The 21,114-nt window shown below is 37.1% G+C and overlaps 1 protein-coding gene and 1 pseudogene across 1 annotated transcript in view; one reads left to right on the plus strand and one right to left on the minus strand.

Annotated features, from left to right (window-relative positions):
* The window catches only part of Sptlc2 (serine palmitoyltransferase long chain base subunit 2), a 114,189-nt gene that overhangs the window by 50,457 nt on the left and 42,618 nt on the right, over positions 1 to 21,114 (plus strand). The window contains exons 5-9 of the mRNA XM_076849801.2: positions 4,292 to 4,416; positions 10,710 to 10,803; positions 14,112 to 14,217; positions 14,924 to 15,143; positions 17,609 to 17,735. Of these exons, the coding sequence (XP_076705916.2) occupies positions 4,292 to 4,416; positions 10,710 to 10,803; positions 14,112 to 14,217; positions 14,924 to 15,143; positions 17,609 to 17,735 (672 nt within the window). The remainder of the gene's footprint in view (positions 1 to 4,291; positions 4,417 to 10,709; positions 10,804 to 14,111; positions 14,218 to 14,923; positions 15,144 to 17,608; positions 17,736 to 21,114) is intronic.
* LOC143393457 (PDZ domain-containing protein 11-like) lies at positions 2,755 to 3,777 on the minus strand (annotated as a pseudogene).

Raw genomic sequence — 21,114 nt, forward strand, 5'->3', positions numbered from 1 at the left:
AATCTGCTTCCCATATACATTCTCCAGCCTTCCAGTTCCCCTCCTACTGTGAGGAATGTCACTGTTGTTTGGTCTTTTTTTTTAATTCCCCATTTCCCTTCCTCTTACTCCTTCCTTCATTCCTCCTGTCCTTACTCCCCCTCCCCAACAACCCCCTCATTTCTTTCTATGTCTTACCCTGGAAAGCATCCAGACCTTCTCTTTCCCTTGAGTACATCAAGAATTCCCATTTGGGCAGGGTGGAGAAAAAGTCCCATTTGTGTCTTGGTATGAGTCTTTCTTTTTCCCACTAATTGTGCTGATTTAATTCTTGCTGGGTTCTTCAATATTGAAGAAGCAGGTCCTTTGGTTTTGTGCCACTTCTTCTTTGGCATTTTCTCAACTCTCACTTTCAGAAACATTTATGTATAAACCCCTAGTATTTACCCTCTAATTGTCTTCCTCTCCTGTGTTTTTCATTTTTCCTTTTGTTTCTGAGAAATTTAGTATGCGAGCTTGTCTGTATAACCTTACCTTTAGTCACCATTTTTAGCATATACATACTTTTATATTTGGTGTCCCTGAGTTAAGAATAATTTATTTGTGGAGGTAAGAAAAGGCAAAATTACTTGCCTGTTTCTATAGGGGTAGGAATGACGCAGCATCGATGTTATTTTTGTTTCTTTTTTTAACAGCTTTATTAAGATATAACTCACATCCTTATAAGTGTGCACCTCATTATTTTTTCAAAAAGCTGCGTAACCATCACCACACTCTAATTTTAGAACATTTTTTATTTCCCCTGAAAGAAACCCCATGCCCTTTAGCAGTGACTGGATATTCTCCCCTCTTTCTACCAAGTTCCTAGCAACCAATAATCTACTTTCTGTCTTTTTGGATTCACCAATTTTGGACATTTTATATAAATGAAATCCTATAATATCATAGTCATTTGTGTCTGGCTTCTTTCACTTAAAGTTTTTACAATATTTATCTTTGTTATAGCATGCATTAGTACTTTATAGCATATGTCAGTACTTCATTCCATTTTATGACTGAATAATAATCCATTATGTGAGTATTCTATATATTGTTTATTCATTTATCTCCTGGTGGACGTTTGGGTTGTTTCTACTTTTGAGTGATTGTGAACAGTGTGGCCAGACACACAGGAGTACAGTTTTTATGTGGTCTATGTATTCATTTCTCTTGGGTATATACTTAGGAGTGGAGTTGCTCCGTTATGTGGTAACTCTACAGTTAACTTTTTGAGGAATTGCCCTTTTCCAAAGTGCTGCAACATTGTACAATTCCATCAGCAGTGAAAATTTCTGTGTTTTTAAATATCATCTTTCAAACAGTCATTTGTTGCCTTTCCTTAACCCTTGCCTTCTCTTATTCCTGTTGTCTCTAACTTTTGAGCCTCCACTGGGTTCCATACAATGAATTTGCTTGATTCTCACTGAACCATGTTCACTCTGTAAGGGCGTAGATATAGACCTGTCACTCTAAGTCATTTCCCATCTGCATTGGTTTTCTAGGGCTGCCGTAACAAAGTGTGAGAAACTGGTAACTTAAGACAGTTTATAGTTTCATCATTTTGGAGGGTAGAAGTTTGCGGTCAAGATGCCAGAAGGGTCATGCTCTCTCTGAGAGCCCTGGAGACTTTCTTTCTTGCTTCTGTATTTGCCAACATCTTTGGCATTCCTGTCTTGGGGCCACACAGCTATCTTCCTGAGTATCAAGCATTGTCTTCTGTCATGCCTCCTCTTTGTACATCTGTCTCCATGTCCAAATTTTCCTTTCTTATAAAGATATTATGGGCTGGGGATGTGGCTCAAGTGGTAGTGCACTCACCTAGCATGTGTGAGGCACTGGATTCGATTCTCGGCACCACATACAAATAAAAATAAAGATATTGTGTCCATCTAAAACTGAAAAAAAAAAAAAAAAAAGAGATTTTAGCACCACCCCAATAACCTTGTTTTATCTTGGTTACCCCTGTGAAGACCCTGTTTCCAAAGATCAGATGCTGAGGTTCAGGAGTTAGAACTTCAAGATATCCATTTTTTTGTTATTTTGTTTTGGTCCTGAGGATTGAATACAGGGCCTAACACATGCTAAGAAGCACATACTGTGCCACTGAGCAATACCCCAGCTTCTCAAAATATCTTTTTAGTGAACAGAGTTCAGCTATAATACCATCTTTCTGTATATTTTCCATTTTCATTAATTGTGTTGAAGATTGCAGATATTTAGTAATGAATGAAAAGTAGAATTTTATGTTTTTGTTTCTTGCTCTTCCATTTGTATTGTGATGCTTTTCAATAGGGAAATGAAAACAAAACATTTTTTTCCCCAAAAGTCACAATGACATTTATTCAGTATTGTATTTTCCATTTTGGGAGAGATGATAGGAGGAGGAAGGGACAAAAGTGTCTCATTGGTGTCCCCAATGTGTGTAAACTTAGGATGGTATAAGGGTAGGATGAAGTGGCCAGGCAACCAGATGGAAGGTTCCCAATATTTTCTGACCAATTTCTATAATAAAAATGATAAGATGTGTATGTGCCGAGCTCATGGTAACTAGTAAATGTCAGCTGCCATTTCTAGCTGGGTTCCCCACAGGCTAGGTTATACCTATACATTTCATCCCTTTCCTTTCAGGAAATGAAGCTTGCCTAGGAAACTAGGGGACTTAGAGTTCAGTACAGTTTGGATAACAGCTGGCTTGGCCTGGCAGTTTCCACATGGAGGGCTATGGGCTGCAGCTCTTCAGTGCACAGTTCTCTCTTTTTGTCGATGATAATTGTAAGGAAAGAAGTGTGCACACTTTCTGGTTTCTCAGGTGGTCTTCAGGATCTTTTAATAGCCTTGCTGTGCTTAATATCTTGGAAATCCACCCCATTCACAGCTAGAACTTGGTCTCCTTCTTGAAGTCCTGCTCGATGTGCATCTGAGTCAGGAATCACCTTGGAGATGAAGATGCCTAGCTGGGAGGCCTTTCCTCCTCTGGGGATTTAACAATCCCAACTGAGCTCCAGGAGGCTTTTTCAGTGTGACAGTTTGGGGCAGAAACTGGGTTAATTCATTGTCATAGTCTGGGTGGTGTATTCTCTCATGAGGAGGAATCCATGCTGGGGGATTTTCACAGGCAGTCAGGAAAACCACTGGATAGTTGTCAATGAATTTAGCTGTCCATCTCAGGCAAGACCCACTGCTTAAATGCCAAACCACCTCACTAGCAGGAAGCCCTCAGTTACCCAAGGCTCAGCTCAGGGCTAATAAAACCCAGAACCGGAATGAGTAAAACATTTTATTCTCCATCTTTAAAATAAAAAAGTGTAGTTGACATTTGAGAAATCATAGTCTGTTTGATCTAATGTGGCTAAGGAAGCATCGTACAGCAGTGATGTATAACACACAGGATTCCTTCTCCATATCTTTTTTCCTCTGCGATGCCATTCAGTTCCTAAGCGTTTGAGTACCAATGTAAAAATCACATACAAGTTTACTAGTCAGATCAAAGAAAGAGAAGGAGCTTTTTAACCTATCTGTTGCTCCACAACAAACCAACCCAAAGTTTAGTGGTTTAAAAGAACAGTAGAAATTTATATGCTTGTGATCCTGCAATTTGGAAAGGGTTCAATGCTATTGAGTGGGCCATTACAACTGAGGACAGAGGGTGGCTTAACTTAACGTGCCTGGTACCTCACCTAGGTGGTAGAAATGCTAAAAGCTAGTTTCCCCAGCTTCCGTCTTCCTTCTTCTCCTCCTTCCCCTTCTCTATACCTCCATGGTTTCTTGTTCTTCAGAGACCTCCCTCTTTCCACACTTTTTATCTCTACAAAGACTAGCTACACTGTTTTGGATGGCAGATGGGGAAAAAAAAATATTTTTTAAAAAAATGTTTTTTTTAGTTGTAGACGAACACAACACCTTTATTTTAAATCTATTTTTATGTGGTGCTGAGGATCGAACCAGTGTCTCACACATGCTAGGTGAGCTCTCTACCACTGAACCACAACCCCAGCCCCTCAGAAGCAAATCTTGCTATGCCTCTTAAGGCCTAGAGCTGGAGCTGGTGTGTAGAAACATAAAATTGTTTTTGCCAATTCTCTCACCAGAGATGCTGAATATAAATGTATTTTATCTATTGTGTTCCTGATAAGCCATTACTCTTCATAATACTGACTCCTTTATAGACCATAGAAAAGGTCACAACATATAGATTGGTTTCTGTTTGAAAAGCGGTGAGTGATTCTTAAATTCAGGATTTTATGATATTGACTTTGTTAACTTCTTCACACAGGAAACCTGGACAAGCATGAAGAACTAGAGAAGCTTGTAGCAAGGTTTTTGGGAGTAGAAGCTGCTATGACATATGGCATGGGATTTGCAACAAATTCAATGAATATTCCTGCTCTTGTTAGCAAAGTAAGACACTTTGTCATTCATAAAAATTCTCTCATACATATCTTCTCTGATTTTCAGAAGTATTCAAAGCAAGCCAAAGTGACCATAACTTGACACTACACATCATTGTTCCAAAAATATTTCTATCACAGACTATCGTGGAGTCTTATATCAGTTGAACCTTTCTTGTAGAACCCATGGTCCTTTACTTTTCTGTTAGATGAAGCTTACCTTCTTTTTTTTTTGTATTGGTGATTGAACTCAAGGGCACTGGATCACTGAGCCACATCCCCAGCCCTATTTTATATTTTATTTAGAGACATGGTCTCACTGAGTTGCTTAGTGCCTTACTGTTGCTGAGACTGGCTTTTGAACTTGCAATCCTCCTGCCTCAGTCTCCTGAGCCACTGAGATTACCGATGTGCACATTTTGTTCTCCATCTTTAAAACAAAAATGTGTAGTTGACATTTGAGAAATCACAGTTGTTAGATCAAACGTGGCTAAGGAAGCATTGTACAGCAGTGATGTATAACACACAGGACTCCTTCTGCCTTTTCTCTCTGCAATGCCATTCAGTTCCTAAGGGTTTGAGTACCAATGTAAAAATCACATACAAGTTTATCTTCCTCTTTTTTGTTTGTTTTTTTGTGGTGACGGGGATTGAAGTAAGGGCCTTGTGCATGCTAGCATTCTACCAACTGAGCTATATCCCCAGCCCCTACCTTCTTCTTTTTAACATACAGTTTTGAAGGGAGTCTAATAAATAAAAACTTCTGAAAGACTAAAATTATGAAAGTTTAGTTCAGAAAGTTATTTAATAGACGGATTATCCTAAATTGAAAAATATGAAGATATATGTCATCCTAACATATAGACAAGTTATAAATAAATATATATGTAGACATTTATGTATTTTTCCATCCATCCTGTGGATAGAGCTTGTGAGTAGATAGTTAGAAGACAGAAAGGATAACATACTTTGTATATTGTGTTTTAACAGACTGGAAGTCAGCTTGAAGGACCCTTGACATCATTTTAACATTGATGTCTAGGAATTGTGTATTAAAAAAGTAGTGGGTTAACTCAAACAGGAGGTTTTGCTTGTTTATTGGTTCATTGTGTGGTCATACTTAGCTGTGTGACTGTGAACGTGTCAAATAACATTTCTGGTCCTTAAACTTTCCTTCATAAATGGATTATTCTATCTCTAATTCAGTTATACAGTTATGTGGTTCTGTAAGGTACAAATGGGACAAATAGAAACCAAGTAACAGGAGAGTTTGGGTTTAATTTACTATTGACATTATAGTAGATGTAAATAATTTATACCTTCAAGTAGAAAACATTATTATATTAGGTAAAATTAAGTAGGCTTTCTAATATAAAATGAGAGTCTATTTTAAATATAAAGACATCAAGGTCAAAGAATGGTTGGGGGAAGTAGCTCAGTGTTAAAAGTACTTGTTTACCATGTTCAAGGCCCTGGGTTCCATCCCCAGCACCACCAAAAAAAAAAAAAAAAAAAAGAAAGAATGAAAAAAGATATATCTTGCAAACAATAATCAAAAGAAATGCGAAGTGACTACATTGTATAAACAAAGATTTTCAAACAGTTAATATTTCTGAAGATAAAGAGGATTACCGTATATGATAAGAATTAATTCTTCAAGATATATAGGTACCTAATAACAGAGCTTTGAAGTACACAAAACAAAAATTGATGAAGCTTAAAGGAGAAGTATACAAGTGTAGAATTCTAATTAGATATCCACACCCCTCTATCAATCAATAGAACTAAACATAAAATCCATATGGATATAGAACACTTAGAAAATACTTTCAACCAGCTGACCTGATTGACACTACTCAGACACTTCACCCAACAACAGCAAAACATTTACCAAGAGTGAGACCCTAAGTAACCTAGTGAGACCCTGTCTCCAAAAAATAAATAAATAAATAAATAAAATAAACAAGACCATACTTCAGACCATTAAACAAGTTTTTGGAGGGGAGGGGGGATAGTAGGGGATAGGAATGGTAGCAGAACACAACAGTCACTAATATGCCATTATGTAAAAATGTGAGTGTGTAACCGATGTGATTCTGCAATTTGTATTTGGGGTAAAAATGGGAGTTCATAACCCAATCGAGTCAAATGTATGAAAGATGATATATCATGAGCTCTGTAATGTTTTGAACAATCAATAAAAAAAAAAAAAAAAAAAAAAAAAGTTTTTGTTCTCTGACCACGGTAAAATTAGGAATCTGTAACTCAAAGATATCTGGAACATCCTTAAATATTTGAAACTTAAACCACACATTTCTGGATTATCCATGAGCCAAAGAATAAAAAATAAGGAAAGCTAGAAAACATTTTCAATTAAATTGACAATTTGTTGGATAAAGGTAAAGCAGTGCTCAGATGGGAATGTAGAGTGTCAAAAGAAAATGTTTTTGTTCATTTGTGGGTTTTTTTTTTTTTTTTTTTTATGTTTTATACTGGGAATAGAACCCAGGGGTGCTTAACCACTGAAACACATCCTCAGTCCTTTTTATTTTAAATTTTTTTTTTTTTTTTTTTTTTTTTGAGACAGGGTCTCACTAGGTTGCTTGGGGTCTCACTAAGTTGCTGAGGCCAGCTTTGAACCTGCAATCATCCTGCCCCAGCCTCCTGAGCCACTGGGATTACAGGTGTGCACCACTGTGCCCAGCTAGAAAACTTTCTATCTTAAGAAACTAGAAAAGAGCAAACTAAACCCAAACTAAGCAGAAGGAAGTATGCAATAAAGATAAATGCATAAATGCAAAAATCAGTGAATTAGGTACTAGGAAATCAGTGAAACCAAAACTGCCTCTTGAGAAAGTGAATAAAATTGGTAAATGTCTGGCCAACTGATCAGGATGAGAAGACACAAAAGACCAATAGCAGGAGCAAGTGGGGGCGTCACTCACTGCCTCCAGAAGTCAAGGGTAATGAGGGAATATTAGAACAACTTTACGCTAGTGAATCTAACAACTTGGATTAAACATACAGATTCCCACAAAAACACAGTGTGTGGTTCTTTGACGTCACATTGATTATAAGGCATTACTGTCCTTTATTTAGGAATTAGAATTTTTATACTTAGAACATTAGATAACTTCATTTTCTCCCTGTATGAACACAAACTCTAGCAAATTCCTATCTAAAGTTAGATTTCTTCTCTATTTACATGGGAATGTACTACCTTAAAGATTTGTCTTCTGAATCTCAAACATTATAGTTGAAATGTTACTAAATATCCTTTAACCTGTTAAGGGCAGCAACTGTCTACTTCTCCTAATTCTTTGAATCTGGTACTGAATTTCTCTGTCAGATGGTTGATTGTTCATCTTCGATGCAGGGAGGGCAGTTTGTTGATAAACACAATGTTCTGGAAGCAGGAGCTTTTTATCGAATGTGCATTTTGATGACCTTGAGCAAGAGAGTTATCCTGACTCAGTTTCCTCTATGTAAAGTGAAGATGATAATAGTACCTTCCTCATAACGATTGTTGTGGCAATTAAAAGTATTAATGCATCTAAATCTCTGAACATGTTGCCTGAAATATATTATGCACTTAGATGTCAACTGCTGATATTTAATATTTATTTCATTTTTTTAAACCAAGGATATAATAGTAGGATATAATCTACTAGGACTCCTAGTAGATTAGGAAGGGAAAAAACCAGATTGAATCATACAGATGGTAAACAATGTTATCTAAAAATAGATTATAAACAAAAAGGCCATAATGATACTGCATATTTTTCCAGAAAAAGAAATTAGCTGGAGAGAGAAGAAAATAAAAGAATGTACATAACTAACTGCATTCAGTTATTGTAGCTCCTCAGTCCTTTCCAATCTGTGACAGTCCTGTCTTTCCTTGTAGGCTGTCTCAGTTTGGGTGTGTCTGCTCTGTCTCATGATCGACTGAAGCAGTGTATTAAGAACACCATGTGCCCTGTAGGGTGCACGGTATTGGTGTATGTTACTGGGCAATTCGCCTTTCACCTACTAATTTTAGTATTCATCTGTGGATCTCAACTACGGCAGTTATTACTTTGATGTTCTTACATTAAATTTTCTACTTTTCTCCTTCAATACTCATTTGAATTGTGTGTAAGGAAGAATTGTTCCCTATGTATTTATATCACTGTGTATTTGTGACTTTTTCATTATTTGGGTAATAATCCAATATGATTGCTTCTTTTTGTTACCTGAATTATTTTAGTTTTGGGCATTGGGAACTCATTCAGGAAGGCTCTTGTGTCTTTAGAATATGCAACAACTTTTTCATTTTTTAAAAGTACTTTCTTGCTTTCTGGCATATTAAGATGATCCAGGCTTAGCCAGATGCAGGGGTGCACACCTGTAATCCCAGCAGCTTGGGAGACTGAGGTAGGAGGATCGAGAGTTCAAAGCCAGCTTCAGCAACTTAGCAAGGCCCTGTTTCTCAATAAAATATAAAAAGGGCTGGGGGTGGGCCGGGGTTGTGGCTCAGTGGTAGAACACTTGCCTAGCATGCGTGAGACACTGGATTCAATCCCTGGCACCACATAAAAATAAACAAATAAAATAAAGGTATTATGTCCATCTATAACTAAAAAAAAATTTTTTTTAAAGGGGAGGTATGGGGGTATGGCTCAGTGGTTGAGAACCCCTAGGTTCAATCTCCAATACAAAAAAAAAAGATGTTCCAGGCTCAGCTTTGTTCCTTATCCTAGCTTTCGGATCAACCAGAGAATTGTATTTAGAAGACAGGGTCTGGAAACCAGGTGTGTTTATTGCTATGGGATTTTACTCCTTCTCATGCCTTAGTGGATACAGATAGAACCTGCATATAAGTATACTAACTCATGCATACAAACACAGCTGTGTGTATGTACACATATGTATATAATAAATGTGAATTTTTATAGGAGTTTGTATCCATACCTCTAAACCTGCCTTTTATTTGGTACCAGGGATCAAGCCCAGGGGTACTTTGCCACAGAGCCACATCCCCAGCCCTTTTTTATTTTGATATAGGTAGCTTTTATTTAAGTAATAAAAAACTAGCACACAGTAAAAAATTCAGATACCTGCTATTACAATTTTCCTAAATATCTGTCCAAGAATATCCTGTAATAAATAGGCATATGCTAATCCATCTTCTTCCTTTTATTCTTATGGGAGCATATTGTATACTTTCTGTACCTTATATTATTTTATCTAATCTGATTTTTTTTGAGATAAAAAAAAGTTTATTGCTTTTCTAGCAAAGGAGAAATACAGGGGATTCCTGTCCCAAAGGCTGTGATTCTGCCATCTGCAGGAAAAGGGGGTTTTTAAAGAGGCGATTCAGAGAAAATGAGATCTAACCGGGTATTTTGAAGCTGTTTTTTGACAGAGAATAAAACCTGTGCATTAAGAACATCATGTGCCCTTATAGTGGAAGGAGAGATGGCCTAGTATAAATTAGGGAAGAAATAAAAAACCAAGAGCAACAACCTTTTCCTGTTGCTGTAGCATGAACCATATTTACATGTGAAAGTAAAGTTTTTCCAGAGATTTTACACACCACGGGATATGGGGTTTATAAGTGAGATCCTTCCTGAATTCCGAATGATATGGTTAGTAGAGAGAAACAGTACCCCATTTCTACAGGCTTAACTCTGAGATGCCATTTCCTATAAGTAAACAGTACAGCATATCAAAATTCAGTTGAAATATTCTCAAATCAGTGGCACATGCCTGTAATCCCAGCTGCTCAGGAGGCTGAGACAGGAGGATTGTGAGTTCAAAATCAGCCTCAGCAAAAAGCAAGGTGCTAAGCAACTCAGTAAGACCCTGTTTCTAAATAAAATACAAAATAAAACTGGGGATGTGGCTCAGTAGTTGAGTGCCCTGATCTCAATCCCTGTTACCGAGAGAGAGAGAGAGAGAGAGAGAGAGAGAGAGAGAGAGAGAGAGAGAATATTCTCAAATCAGAGAAAACCAAATCTTTTAAAGATGGTCTTATTCATATGCTAAAATCTTATGATTTTAGATATGAATAAGAACCTCTTGCTGTGTATCTGAATGTTTAGGTCCATCACAGAATGAGGGTATTAAATAGGCTAGGATTTTGCAACAATTTCTAAGGTATCTCTGCAAAAGCAAATACACTTTTTAAAAAATCGATCACTTTGCTGTTGTGTAGGGTTTCCTTAATAGGGTTTAATTATTAGTGACTGTAGCCTTTTGTAATTTGCATAATTAACGCTTTCCCCTCCATCCTCTTACCTTCCTATGCTTGTGGTTTTGCAGGGTTGCTTAATTCTGAGTGATGAGCTAAACCACGCATCGCTGGTTCTAGGAGCCAGACTGTCGGGGGCAACCATTCGAATCTTCAAGCACAACAGTGAGTTTTGTCATAGAATTCACTATATGCTTTAGGGTTTAATAGTTTTTGTGTCAATGGTAATAGTAATATTACTTCTATTAATAATTGAAAACATAAATGAAGCTAAATAGAAAATTTAAAATGTTCTCCTGTTTTTTAAAAGTTGTGCACTTCCTCATTGGAGTAAAAACACAGATCTTATATGCAAAATATGATAGTCTTCTTTTAATTGACTTTCAGGTTTTCCATTCCATTTTCTTGTTTGCAAATCTCTTGTTAAAGTATACATAATAAATACCTGAAGGGCATTGAGATAATAAATCAGGATTCCTGATCTGTAGGATCTCTGGATAATAAAGATTTAACAGTTAAACCAGCATCTACAATACAATAGGCAAGTACGGAGATCTGGATGTGTACAGATACTGTAGGACCTCAGAGAAAAGTGCTAGAAAGCAAAAACCTGCTCTCCAAGTGGAAATATCTGTGTACTATTAAATAATACACAATACAACATAATTTTCATAGTTAAAATACACACAGTGAGAAAAAAATTACTGTACCGTATGTTTAATATCTTTTGCCAAAATGTGTGTATGTACAGATCAAAGTCTAGAATAATATATTCCAAAATGTTCTTTACCTCTGGAGAAAAGGATTATGGGTCTTAATGACATTCTTCTGTTTTTCTTGCCTAAAATGTATTTTGTTTTATCAAATGAAACCTAAGGTGTAACCTGCAATTTCCTTTTTTTTAACAATGTGAACATAGATTGTTCTATGACTACCTCCTCCTTTAATGCCAGTTTGGCAATTATTTCTGATTTTGCCATAAGTGGATCCGCCCCTCAGTATGAACCTCAAATTGTTTCTAAACTTTTCTATTAGAAACTGCACTTCACTCCCATTTTTGTACAATCATCTGATTAGTGCCTAGCAGTCTCAGAATGCTTGAGTAAGAGGGTGTAAATTTTTAATCCTTTTCCAAATTGCTTTTGAGCATTATACAAATAACTCTTTCTAGTCATTGGACAACATAGGTTATTATGAATCATTTTAAATCTTTTTGAATCTAATTAGTAAATAAATAATACATTGATTTTTATTTCTTCGATTATTAAGTGTAAAGCAACTTTTTATTTAGTTATTTTATATACTTATTTACTGGTGTTACTTTATAAATTGGCCATTTTCAAACTGTTTATCTTTTCCTCTGTTTGTAAGATCCCTTTATATATAAAGTTGCACCATTTTTTAATTTATTTTTTACTCTTTTTTTTTGTGTATCTTGCTATGCAGACACAAAAAATTATTTGTCATGCTTGTTGGGACTGTTGGATTTTACTTCCTCATTTCAATCATAAAGTTATATTTTTCTGGGAGTTTTACTATATATTTCAACCTAAATTTCTGTGAAATTTGAGGAAGTGTATAGTAAAATTTGAGGAAATAGGGGAAAGAGATTAAATGTTTTTTTTCCCAAATAGATAATATGATCAAGCATTCTGTTATAGATATTTCTTCTTGTCCAAAACTTAGAATCAATATTTATTTTCCTCTTCCTTTCTGTCTATAAACATAAGAAACTCAAATAACAAGTATACACTTGTCTCTGGCTGATTGCCACACATTGCCATTTGCAGAACTATAGACTTCAAATTAGGACAGATTGGGCTGGGGTTGAGACACAGTGGTAGAGCACTTGTCTAGCATGTGTGAGGTGCTGGGTTGGATTCTAAGCACTGCATATAAATGAAATAAAGGTCCATTGACAATTAAAAATATGTTTTTAAAAATTAGGGCAAATATACTCCTGTACAGAGCATCTTCTGTCTTCTCTTAGGAAGGGTGCAAACTGCTTTATTGAAAATAGCTGAAAGTTTAAGCACAATCCCAGCCTCTGGTTATCATATTTGTGTTTGGTGTTTTTATTGCTTTATTTCTCCTTATCACAGTCCTTTTATGAAAAGAGCAAACATGTAATTTTGTAAACCCCTTCTCCAGTGATGAGCAATAAAAAATGCAAATTCATATTTTATGGTGAGGTGTCTCCTGCTACTATTAAATATCCCCCAGAATTGGGGATTAGATTTGGGGGAATTTTTTTAAAAATATTTTTTAGTTGTTGATGGATCTTTATTTTAATTTTTTTTTAAAGAGAGAGAGAGAATTTTTTAATATTTATTTTTCAGTTTTCTGCAGACACAACATCTTTGTTTGTATGTGGTGCTGAGGATCAAACCCGGGCCGCACGCACGCCAGGCGAGCGCGCTACTGCTTGAGCCACATCCCCAGCCCCTGGACCTTTATTTTATTTATTTGTATGTGGTGCTGAGAATCAAACCTAGTGCCTCACACATGCTAGGCAAGTGCGCTACCACTGAGCCACAACCCCAGCCCCTGGAGGAATTTTTTAAGATTCATTTCAGAGCAAATATTTTAAAATGGTGTGGTCATAATGGTGGCAACAGTCTTCAAAGCATTTGTCTTTAATAGGAACTTTACCATATGATCCTCATTAATGGTTATACCAGGTCGTGTCCTAGGCCAATTAACCACCTTAAGCACTAGCAGAGCCACAGAACTTGGTTATGTATGAATGGCTGAGGAAGTTGAATAGGGAACAGTCAGTCTCAACTGCTTTCCAAGTTTGCTTAAAACATAGACACAAGCACCCAGATTGGTGTATTTTAAACCCAGTACCAAGATTAGGCTAGTAAAGCTATTTAACAAGCACTTATTGAGTACATCCCAGGTGGAAAGAAGTAAAGACTACACTTTGAAGTATAGGTATACATATTTGTGATGATTTGTTCACACACTTTTTATTTGGTACTGGTATACATAAGGCAAGCACTGTCGCTGAGCTACATTCCCAGCCCTTTGTTCACACTCTTGCTCAGTCTTCTTTATGCTCTTCTTTCTGAATGACTCACTAGGATTAGAGATACACTTTGATTCTACAAACACAGAAAAGCTAACTTGAAGGCAAAGTATTTAAGATGAAGCACTGGTCATTTCATAAAGCATGGTAAGCAACCGAAGCAGACAGTAACCACAGTTATTTAATCATGTTGATGGTTTTGAATATTTGTCACATTTAGGTTTTAGTTAAAGGTGGCAATAGTTCACCATTTTGCCCTAGTCTCATTTTGCTTGACTCTATTTTGCCCTAGTCTCATTTTGCTTGACTCATTTTTGTTTATGTCCTTTGCTATTCAAGACACATTTCCCAAATAAGTAAGAAATGTGTATTTGAATTTTTGGAAGAAAGTTAGGAAAAAGGAAGATTGTCTATGACTCAATTCTTTTTTATGTGCTTGTAGATATGCAAAGCCTAGAGAAGCTATTAAAAGATGCCATTGTTTATGGTCAGCCTCGGACACGAAGGCCCTGGAAGAAAATTCTAATTCTTGTGGAAGGAATATATAGGTAATCCTACTTCACTGTCCTGATCTTTGTGACTTGGATCCATGAAGTTCTAGAATTGTTAAGCTGAAGGAGGGAATGCTACATTGCACCCTCTGGAAACTAAAGAAACAGTATTATGACTTTGTTGAAAACCCTGGAAGCAAAGTCAGCACTGGAATAGAAGGCTTTTTGTGTGTACACTACACAGTCTCCTAATGCCCATTCTCTTTGGGTCCCGTATTTTTCTCTTGGCGTAGGGAACTCACACATATGGGCAAGAATATGGATTCTACTATGTCAAACCAAATTACATACCACTTAATTTTAAGAAATATTTTTCTTCGATTAATGTTGCTAGTCCTTATTCTTTGATCTCCTAATTTCTTATTCTTTTGTGTAATTTTAATTGTGTATGCAATGTAATACAAAAGTCTAATGTTGCCTATAAGTACAAGCTTTAGAAGACTCTGCTGTGACCTTAATTCTTTCTGTCATGAATTAGGATCTATTGTATTCTGGCACTTGTCTTAAAAGATCTAATCTCCTTTCCTCTAGATTTCTGCCAAGCCATGGCACCAACTAACCCTTTCGATTTAAAACCACAGGTGGAGTCGTTAGATGATTTAAAAAGAAATAAACTCACAACATGAATAATAAAGCAACAATTTCTCATTTTGAGAGGTAAAAAGTCTCAATGTATATATTTTTTTTAATCCTGTTTTGCCAGCATGGAGGGGTCTATTGTTCGCCTTCCTGAAGTGATTGCCCTCAAGAAGAAATACAAGGCATACTTGTATCTGGATGAGGCTCACAGCATCGGCGCCCTGGGCCCCAAAGGTCGAGGTGTGGTAGACTACTTTGGCTTGAATCCTGAGGATGTGGATGTCATGATGGGAACGTTCACAAAGAGCTTTGGTGCTTCTGGAGGATACATTGGAGGCAAGAAGGTGAATGGGCCATTAAAGATGAAAACAGGACGCTTGTACTTGGCAGTGTTTAGCAGATGAGTCCTGAACTGGGGTGTGGAGATCCTGAGTTTGTTTGTGGCTTAGCTCCTAGTGCCAGTGGACTTTCCGCTTCAGCTGCCCGGAGAGTGACGCTGATGTCTCCTCACTGAGCTAAAGGCTGGTTCTGTTCATTGTTGGTTGTTTTCTTATTTGAGCTTCTTTCTAAACTACATTCTGGTTTGAGATATAGAATACCCTCTTTTGTGAGAGGACACACAGTGCTGCTTCCTGTTGCCAGTCTGCTGCTAGATTTCGAAAGTAGTGTGGTTGTGGGAGCCAGTGGGAACAGAAGCTCGGTTTCCCGGCCCTTGGACTCAATATCATGGGTGAACATAGAAAGAGGAAGAAAAAGCATTTGCTAGCTCTAGGGTGCTACAGAACATTGTATCTTTCAATTCTGAAATTATATAGTGAACTTTGAGGTAACTAAAAACCAATGTGGGATTGGGGATGTGGCTCAAGCGATAGCGCATTCACCCGGCATGGGCGGGGCGTTGATCCTCAGTACTGCATAAAAATAAAATAAAGATGTTGTGTCCACCAAAAACTAAAAAATAAATATTAAAAAAAATTCTCTCTCTCTCTCAAAAAAAAAAAAAAAAATCAATGTGGCATGGTGGCAATGGTGAACCTTGACAACATCCTGCTAAGTGAAAAGTCAGTCGCCAAGGGTCACATATTGATGATTTTTCTTGAAGTTTTCTATTAAGAATAGGTGTAGAAACAGAAAGTAGATTAAAAGTTGCCAAGGCTGAGGAGAGGGAGAAGTAGAAGGGACCTTTAATGGGTTTCTCTTGCAGGGTGATGTAAATGTTTTAAAATTAGATGCTGGTGAAAGTTGCACAATTCCAAATATGCTAAAAGCCGCTGAATTGTACACTTTCAAAAGGTGAATATGAGCCAGGCTCAGTGGTGCATGCCTTTAATCCCAGTGGCTCAGGAGACTGAGGCAGCAGGATCATAAGTTCAAAGTTAGCCTCAACAACTTAGCAAGGGCCTAAGCAACTTAATGAGACCCTATCTCAAAATAAAAAGGGTTGGAGGTGTGGCTCCATGGTTAAGCACCTCTGGGCTCACCAATCCCTGGTACCAAAAAATTAAAAGGTGAATATAATAGCATGTGGTTTATATTAAAAATCACCGTAACATTAGGAAAAAATGGTATATGTCAGATATTCGTATATAGCACATAGTAGGTACTCAAAAATGTTCTAAATTCCTGGTGTTGGGTATCTTAAAGAATAGTCATTCTTTAAATAATTGGTTGCCTTTTAGGGAAAACACATTTTCAGTAGGTTTTAATCAGGCTTGGTGGATTTTGTTCTCAGATGTTACCCTTTTTGTTAATGGAACTAGGCTTATTTTGGAGAGTTAACTGCTTTTTGGTAAGATTTATTCCTGTATACCAGAGGATAGAAAAGTAATATTCTGGGAGATCATTTAAGTATAACATTTGTGCTTCTGGGTTTGGGAGCATGCTTTTTACTATTTTAGAAGTATTAGCACATGTTATACTGTATTTTTGTTTATTTACTTGGTTTTGGTAATAACACTTGTGTGCACATTTATTTATTTTGTATTTTTTTACATATATATTTAGCACCACATTATTTTTATGTGGTGCTGAGGCTCAAACCCAGTGCCTCACTAGTGCCAGATGAGCGCTCTACCACTGAGCCATAGCCTCAGCCCCACATTTTATTCATTTAAAGATTTAAGTGAAGTTAAAAAGTACCAGAGAACAGGGGTATATAATTAGTTGTTTTAGAAATCCTTGTAACAGGGCTTTACTTTATGCAGTGAGGTAGCATTGGTGTTCTAATGAAAGACTTATTTCTGCCACATTTATATAATTTTATAAATCTCCATATAACTGGAGGATATTCTGATACCCTTAAAATCAATATTAGCGACTATTTATTTATTTATTTGTTTATTTATTGCTGGGGACTGACCCAGAATCTCACACATGCCAGGCATTTGCTCTACCACTAAGCTGAACCCCAAGACTGAGTACTGTTACTTTAAGGGTATAAGGATGAGCCTTGCAAGTATAAGGTGAGATGAAAGTGAAATTTTCTGTAATGCTTAGAAGTAAATCATTGTATCTAAAAGGGAAATCCAGAACCCTCCTTGTTTGTTGGTAACATTAAATAGAGAAAAGATACTTTGAAATTGGTTTAAAAAAAAAATGAAACATAGATTAAAAACCTTTGTAGAGATTCTAACCCAGTTGTTGCTAACAGTACACTTTGACCCTGTCAGTTGACCTCACATCTCAGGTTAGTGTCTCTGCCAGACCATTCAAGGGAGGTGTTCACTGGCACCTGGAAGAAAGATAGTGACTGACATTGCCAGTAAATTAAAGAATTGCCTCTAATTATCTGCCTCTTTGAACTCCCCAGGAGCTGATTGACTATTTGCGCACACATTCTCACAGTGCAGTGTATGCCACATCTCTGTCACCCCCTGTGGTGGAGCAGATCATCACCTCTATGAAGTGCATCATGGGGCAGGATGGGACTAGCCTTGGTAAGTCTTTTTTTCTTGAAACATTTCCTACACTCAGTGAATATTTAGCAGCCAAATGTGCTCTTTTTTTTAAAAGCTTTTTTCCTAAAAATAAGGAGTAAGGTTTCCTGAGGGGCAGAATTGGCAGGCTTGTGAGGCCTTGGTTTCCATGGGCATTTTTCAGTGTGTTAGATACACAGGCGCTGAGAACTATGGCTCCCTTCCCATGGAATTTTCTGTTACAGATGGCAAGGCTTTCCTCTCACTGTCCTGCATGCCCTCTTAACTTATGAGTAGCATGCCTTCAGGGTCTTCCTTAAATTGAATAATTTTACTGAAGATAAAATTTACCATGTAGTGATGTTTCATTAATAGTTTATGCAAGAACTGCTCTTTCCATGTATAAGAACCCTTGAGAGTCTCTAATTTAACATGAAATAGATAATGAAGGTAATAATGAATCTATTTATTTTGTCTTTGGTGGAATTTGTAGTCCAAACTAAATGCCTTGACTTGAACACTGAAATCAAGTATTACATTCACTTTCTGACATTTGACTTTTATTTTGTGTCACCAGAGGGCAGTATTGACTACAGACTACTTATAATAAAATTGAGTTTTTGTTGTTTTTACTTTAAAAAGTATTTCTATTGGGCTGGGGATGTGGCTCAAGCGGTAGCGTGCTCGCCTGGCATGCGTGCGGCCCGGGTTCGATTCTCAGCACCACATACAAAGATGTTGTGCCTGCCGATAACTGAAAAATAAATATTAAAAAAAAAAAATTCTCTCTCCCTCTCTCTCTCACACTCTCTCTTAAAAAAAAAAAAAAAAGTATTTCTATTGCCAGTGTAAGACACACAATTTAATTTTACTTGTTACTTTTTTTGCTTTTACAAGAATGACTTTAATAAAAGATTTTTTTTAAAGACAGAGTGAGAGTGAGAAAGAGAGAGAGAGAGAGAGAGAATTTTTTTTAATATTGATTTTTATTTTAGTTATCGGCAGACACAACATCTTTGTTTTGTATGTGGTGCTAAGGATCGAACCCAGGCTGCACGCATGCCAGGCGAGCACGCTACTGCTTGAGCCATATCCCCAGCCCCTAATAAAAGATTTTTTATTATTAGCCTTGAGCTCTTCACTCTATAGCTATATAATACTTTAAGATTGACTAAATTTGTGCTTAAAAACAAGAAAAAGGGGTCCATCTGATTTTGATTAAAGTTGTTTTCTGAAATCAAAATTTTGACTTAATATTTTTTCTATCAGTTATAGATCCTTGTTTCTAGGGAAAGATTTTTGGAAATAGTAAATTGTGATCATTTTTAATTTTATGAATTTGTTTCTTCAGGAAGAAAATATTTCAGAAATATTGCACACATAGCATTAGGGCCTCATGAGTACCAATAGCTGCAATTTACTTTCCTCTTTCTGATGTGGTATTATTGAAAAGAGAATGCTTTGCTCTGAGAGAGAAGAGAGTGAGAAGGAGACAGAGAGACACATTAGCATTTCTTGAGTGACTTCACGAGGTATGTTCACCTTATTGGTATAGGGCACAGACTTGGGTGGTTAGGAAAGGACTGACATCTTTCAAAGTTAATATTGAGTCAGTGCTTTGTTCTTTGCTAGAGCATGAATCTTGTGCCATACTACTTCTGGATAAATGACTTGTGTGTACTAACCAATGACATCTCATGAAAAAATGAAGTATGGTGATTAGATAAAGACTTGGGGCAGCACTTGATTCCAGTTCTTTTTCTCCAGCCACCCCAAAGCTTAGTGGTGCAACACCACAACCAGTTATTTATGCTCAGATTCTGTGGGTCAGGAATTTGGTCAGGGCACAGCAGGGACGGCTTGTCTTTGCTGCGGAGTGTCTGGGACTAGCTTGGAAGACTCAAATACTGGAAGACTTAGATGACTTGGGACTGGGATCATCTGGCAGCTTCTTTACAGGATACCTGGGCCAGGCTGACCTAGGCTAAGACAGGCTTAGCCATGATGTGGCCGGAGTACCTTTATGATTCCTTTCCATGACATCATAACTGGGTACCAGTTTGTGAAAGGACACTTTAGAGAGCAGGCATTCCTAAGAACCTGGCTGAAACTCCATGACCTCTTCTGATTAGTTGTTAAACAAGCTCATTCATGACTAAGGTCAGGCCAGAATGAAGGGCATGGAGTATTAACCTGCACTTCCCCAACTCGAGATATGTCAAAGAATTTGTGGCCATTTTATAAACTTTTCCTATCAGATTCCCCCACCACCTTTATTTTATATATTTATTTACGTACTGAGGATCAAACCCAATGCCTCACATGTGCTAGGCAAGTGCTCTGCCACTGAGCTATAACCCCAGCCCCACTACCAACTTTTAAATAATTTATTTTAAAATTTATTCCCTGAAATGTTTAATTAGCATGATAAACTTCTATTGTCGACATTGTTTCTCTGTCAAAACAGAGGTCATTAAAAATAAAAAAGTAGAGATACATACCTTTTCTCCATAGCCTGCTATTGGATCTTAATTAAACTTCACCTGACTTCTTTTATCTGTGTATGTGTTAAGATGATATTTATTTTTATGACATTTTGAGTGCATCTTTTTATTGTCCTTGTAGAAAAAAAGCTCTGAACCCGGACAGTAGTCTTCTGATTGTGCCTTAAGGTGATCTTTCTAAAGAGAGACCTGCAGTTGGTTACCTAAGGGTGATTCTTTTTGTAATAGAAATGTCCTGCATCCCTTATGTTCAAGATGTTGAATTCATTAATTCTAAAAACATCAAGTTTCTTACTGTATGTTAGACTCTGAATCAGAATTCACAGAAATGGGAATACACAGAGACTATTTGAATTAAAGTGTATACCTGAGCAGTATTGTGGGTGCAAAGAATGATTGGTAGTTGTGTGAGTACCAGAGAACACTGTAGTATAGAATGATTGAAGCTTTATTAATTAAGATATTTAAGTGCCAGCATTGTGCTAGGTGCTATCCAGGCACCTGTTTTCATCAAAGGATAAATCATCCCCAAATTTCAGGGTTTTCTTTTGTGGGTGGAGGTGTGTGAATTACATAATGCTAGAAAGTGGTAAGAACTGACAGGTAGATAAGCAGGGAAGCAGGGGTTAAGAAGCTGGGGACTCACTTTGTCATTTTAAAGAGGGTAGTTGTTGTGGATTTTAGCAAGGATTTGAAGAAGGTGAGGATTTAGACATGAAAACCCAGGGACAGAAGTTCCCTGAGATGGAGGCAACTCTGTGTTCAAGGAGTAGCAAGGTGGCCACTGTGGCCAGGGCAGATCTGTGTAAGGCAAAGAGTGGTCAAGGTCGGGATCATGAGGCCAGAGGCTGGGGTGGAGATTCTCATGGAAGGCAGTCTTGTCAGGGTACGAGGTT

This window comes from Callospermophilus lateralis, chromosome 3, assembly GCF_048772815.1.
Source record: "Callospermophilus lateralis isolate mCalLat2 chromosome 3, mCalLat2.hap1, whole genome shotgun sequence".
Lineage (NCBI taxonomy): Eukaryota > Metazoa > Chordata > Mammalia > Rodentia > Sciuridae > Callospermophilus > Callospermophilus lateralis.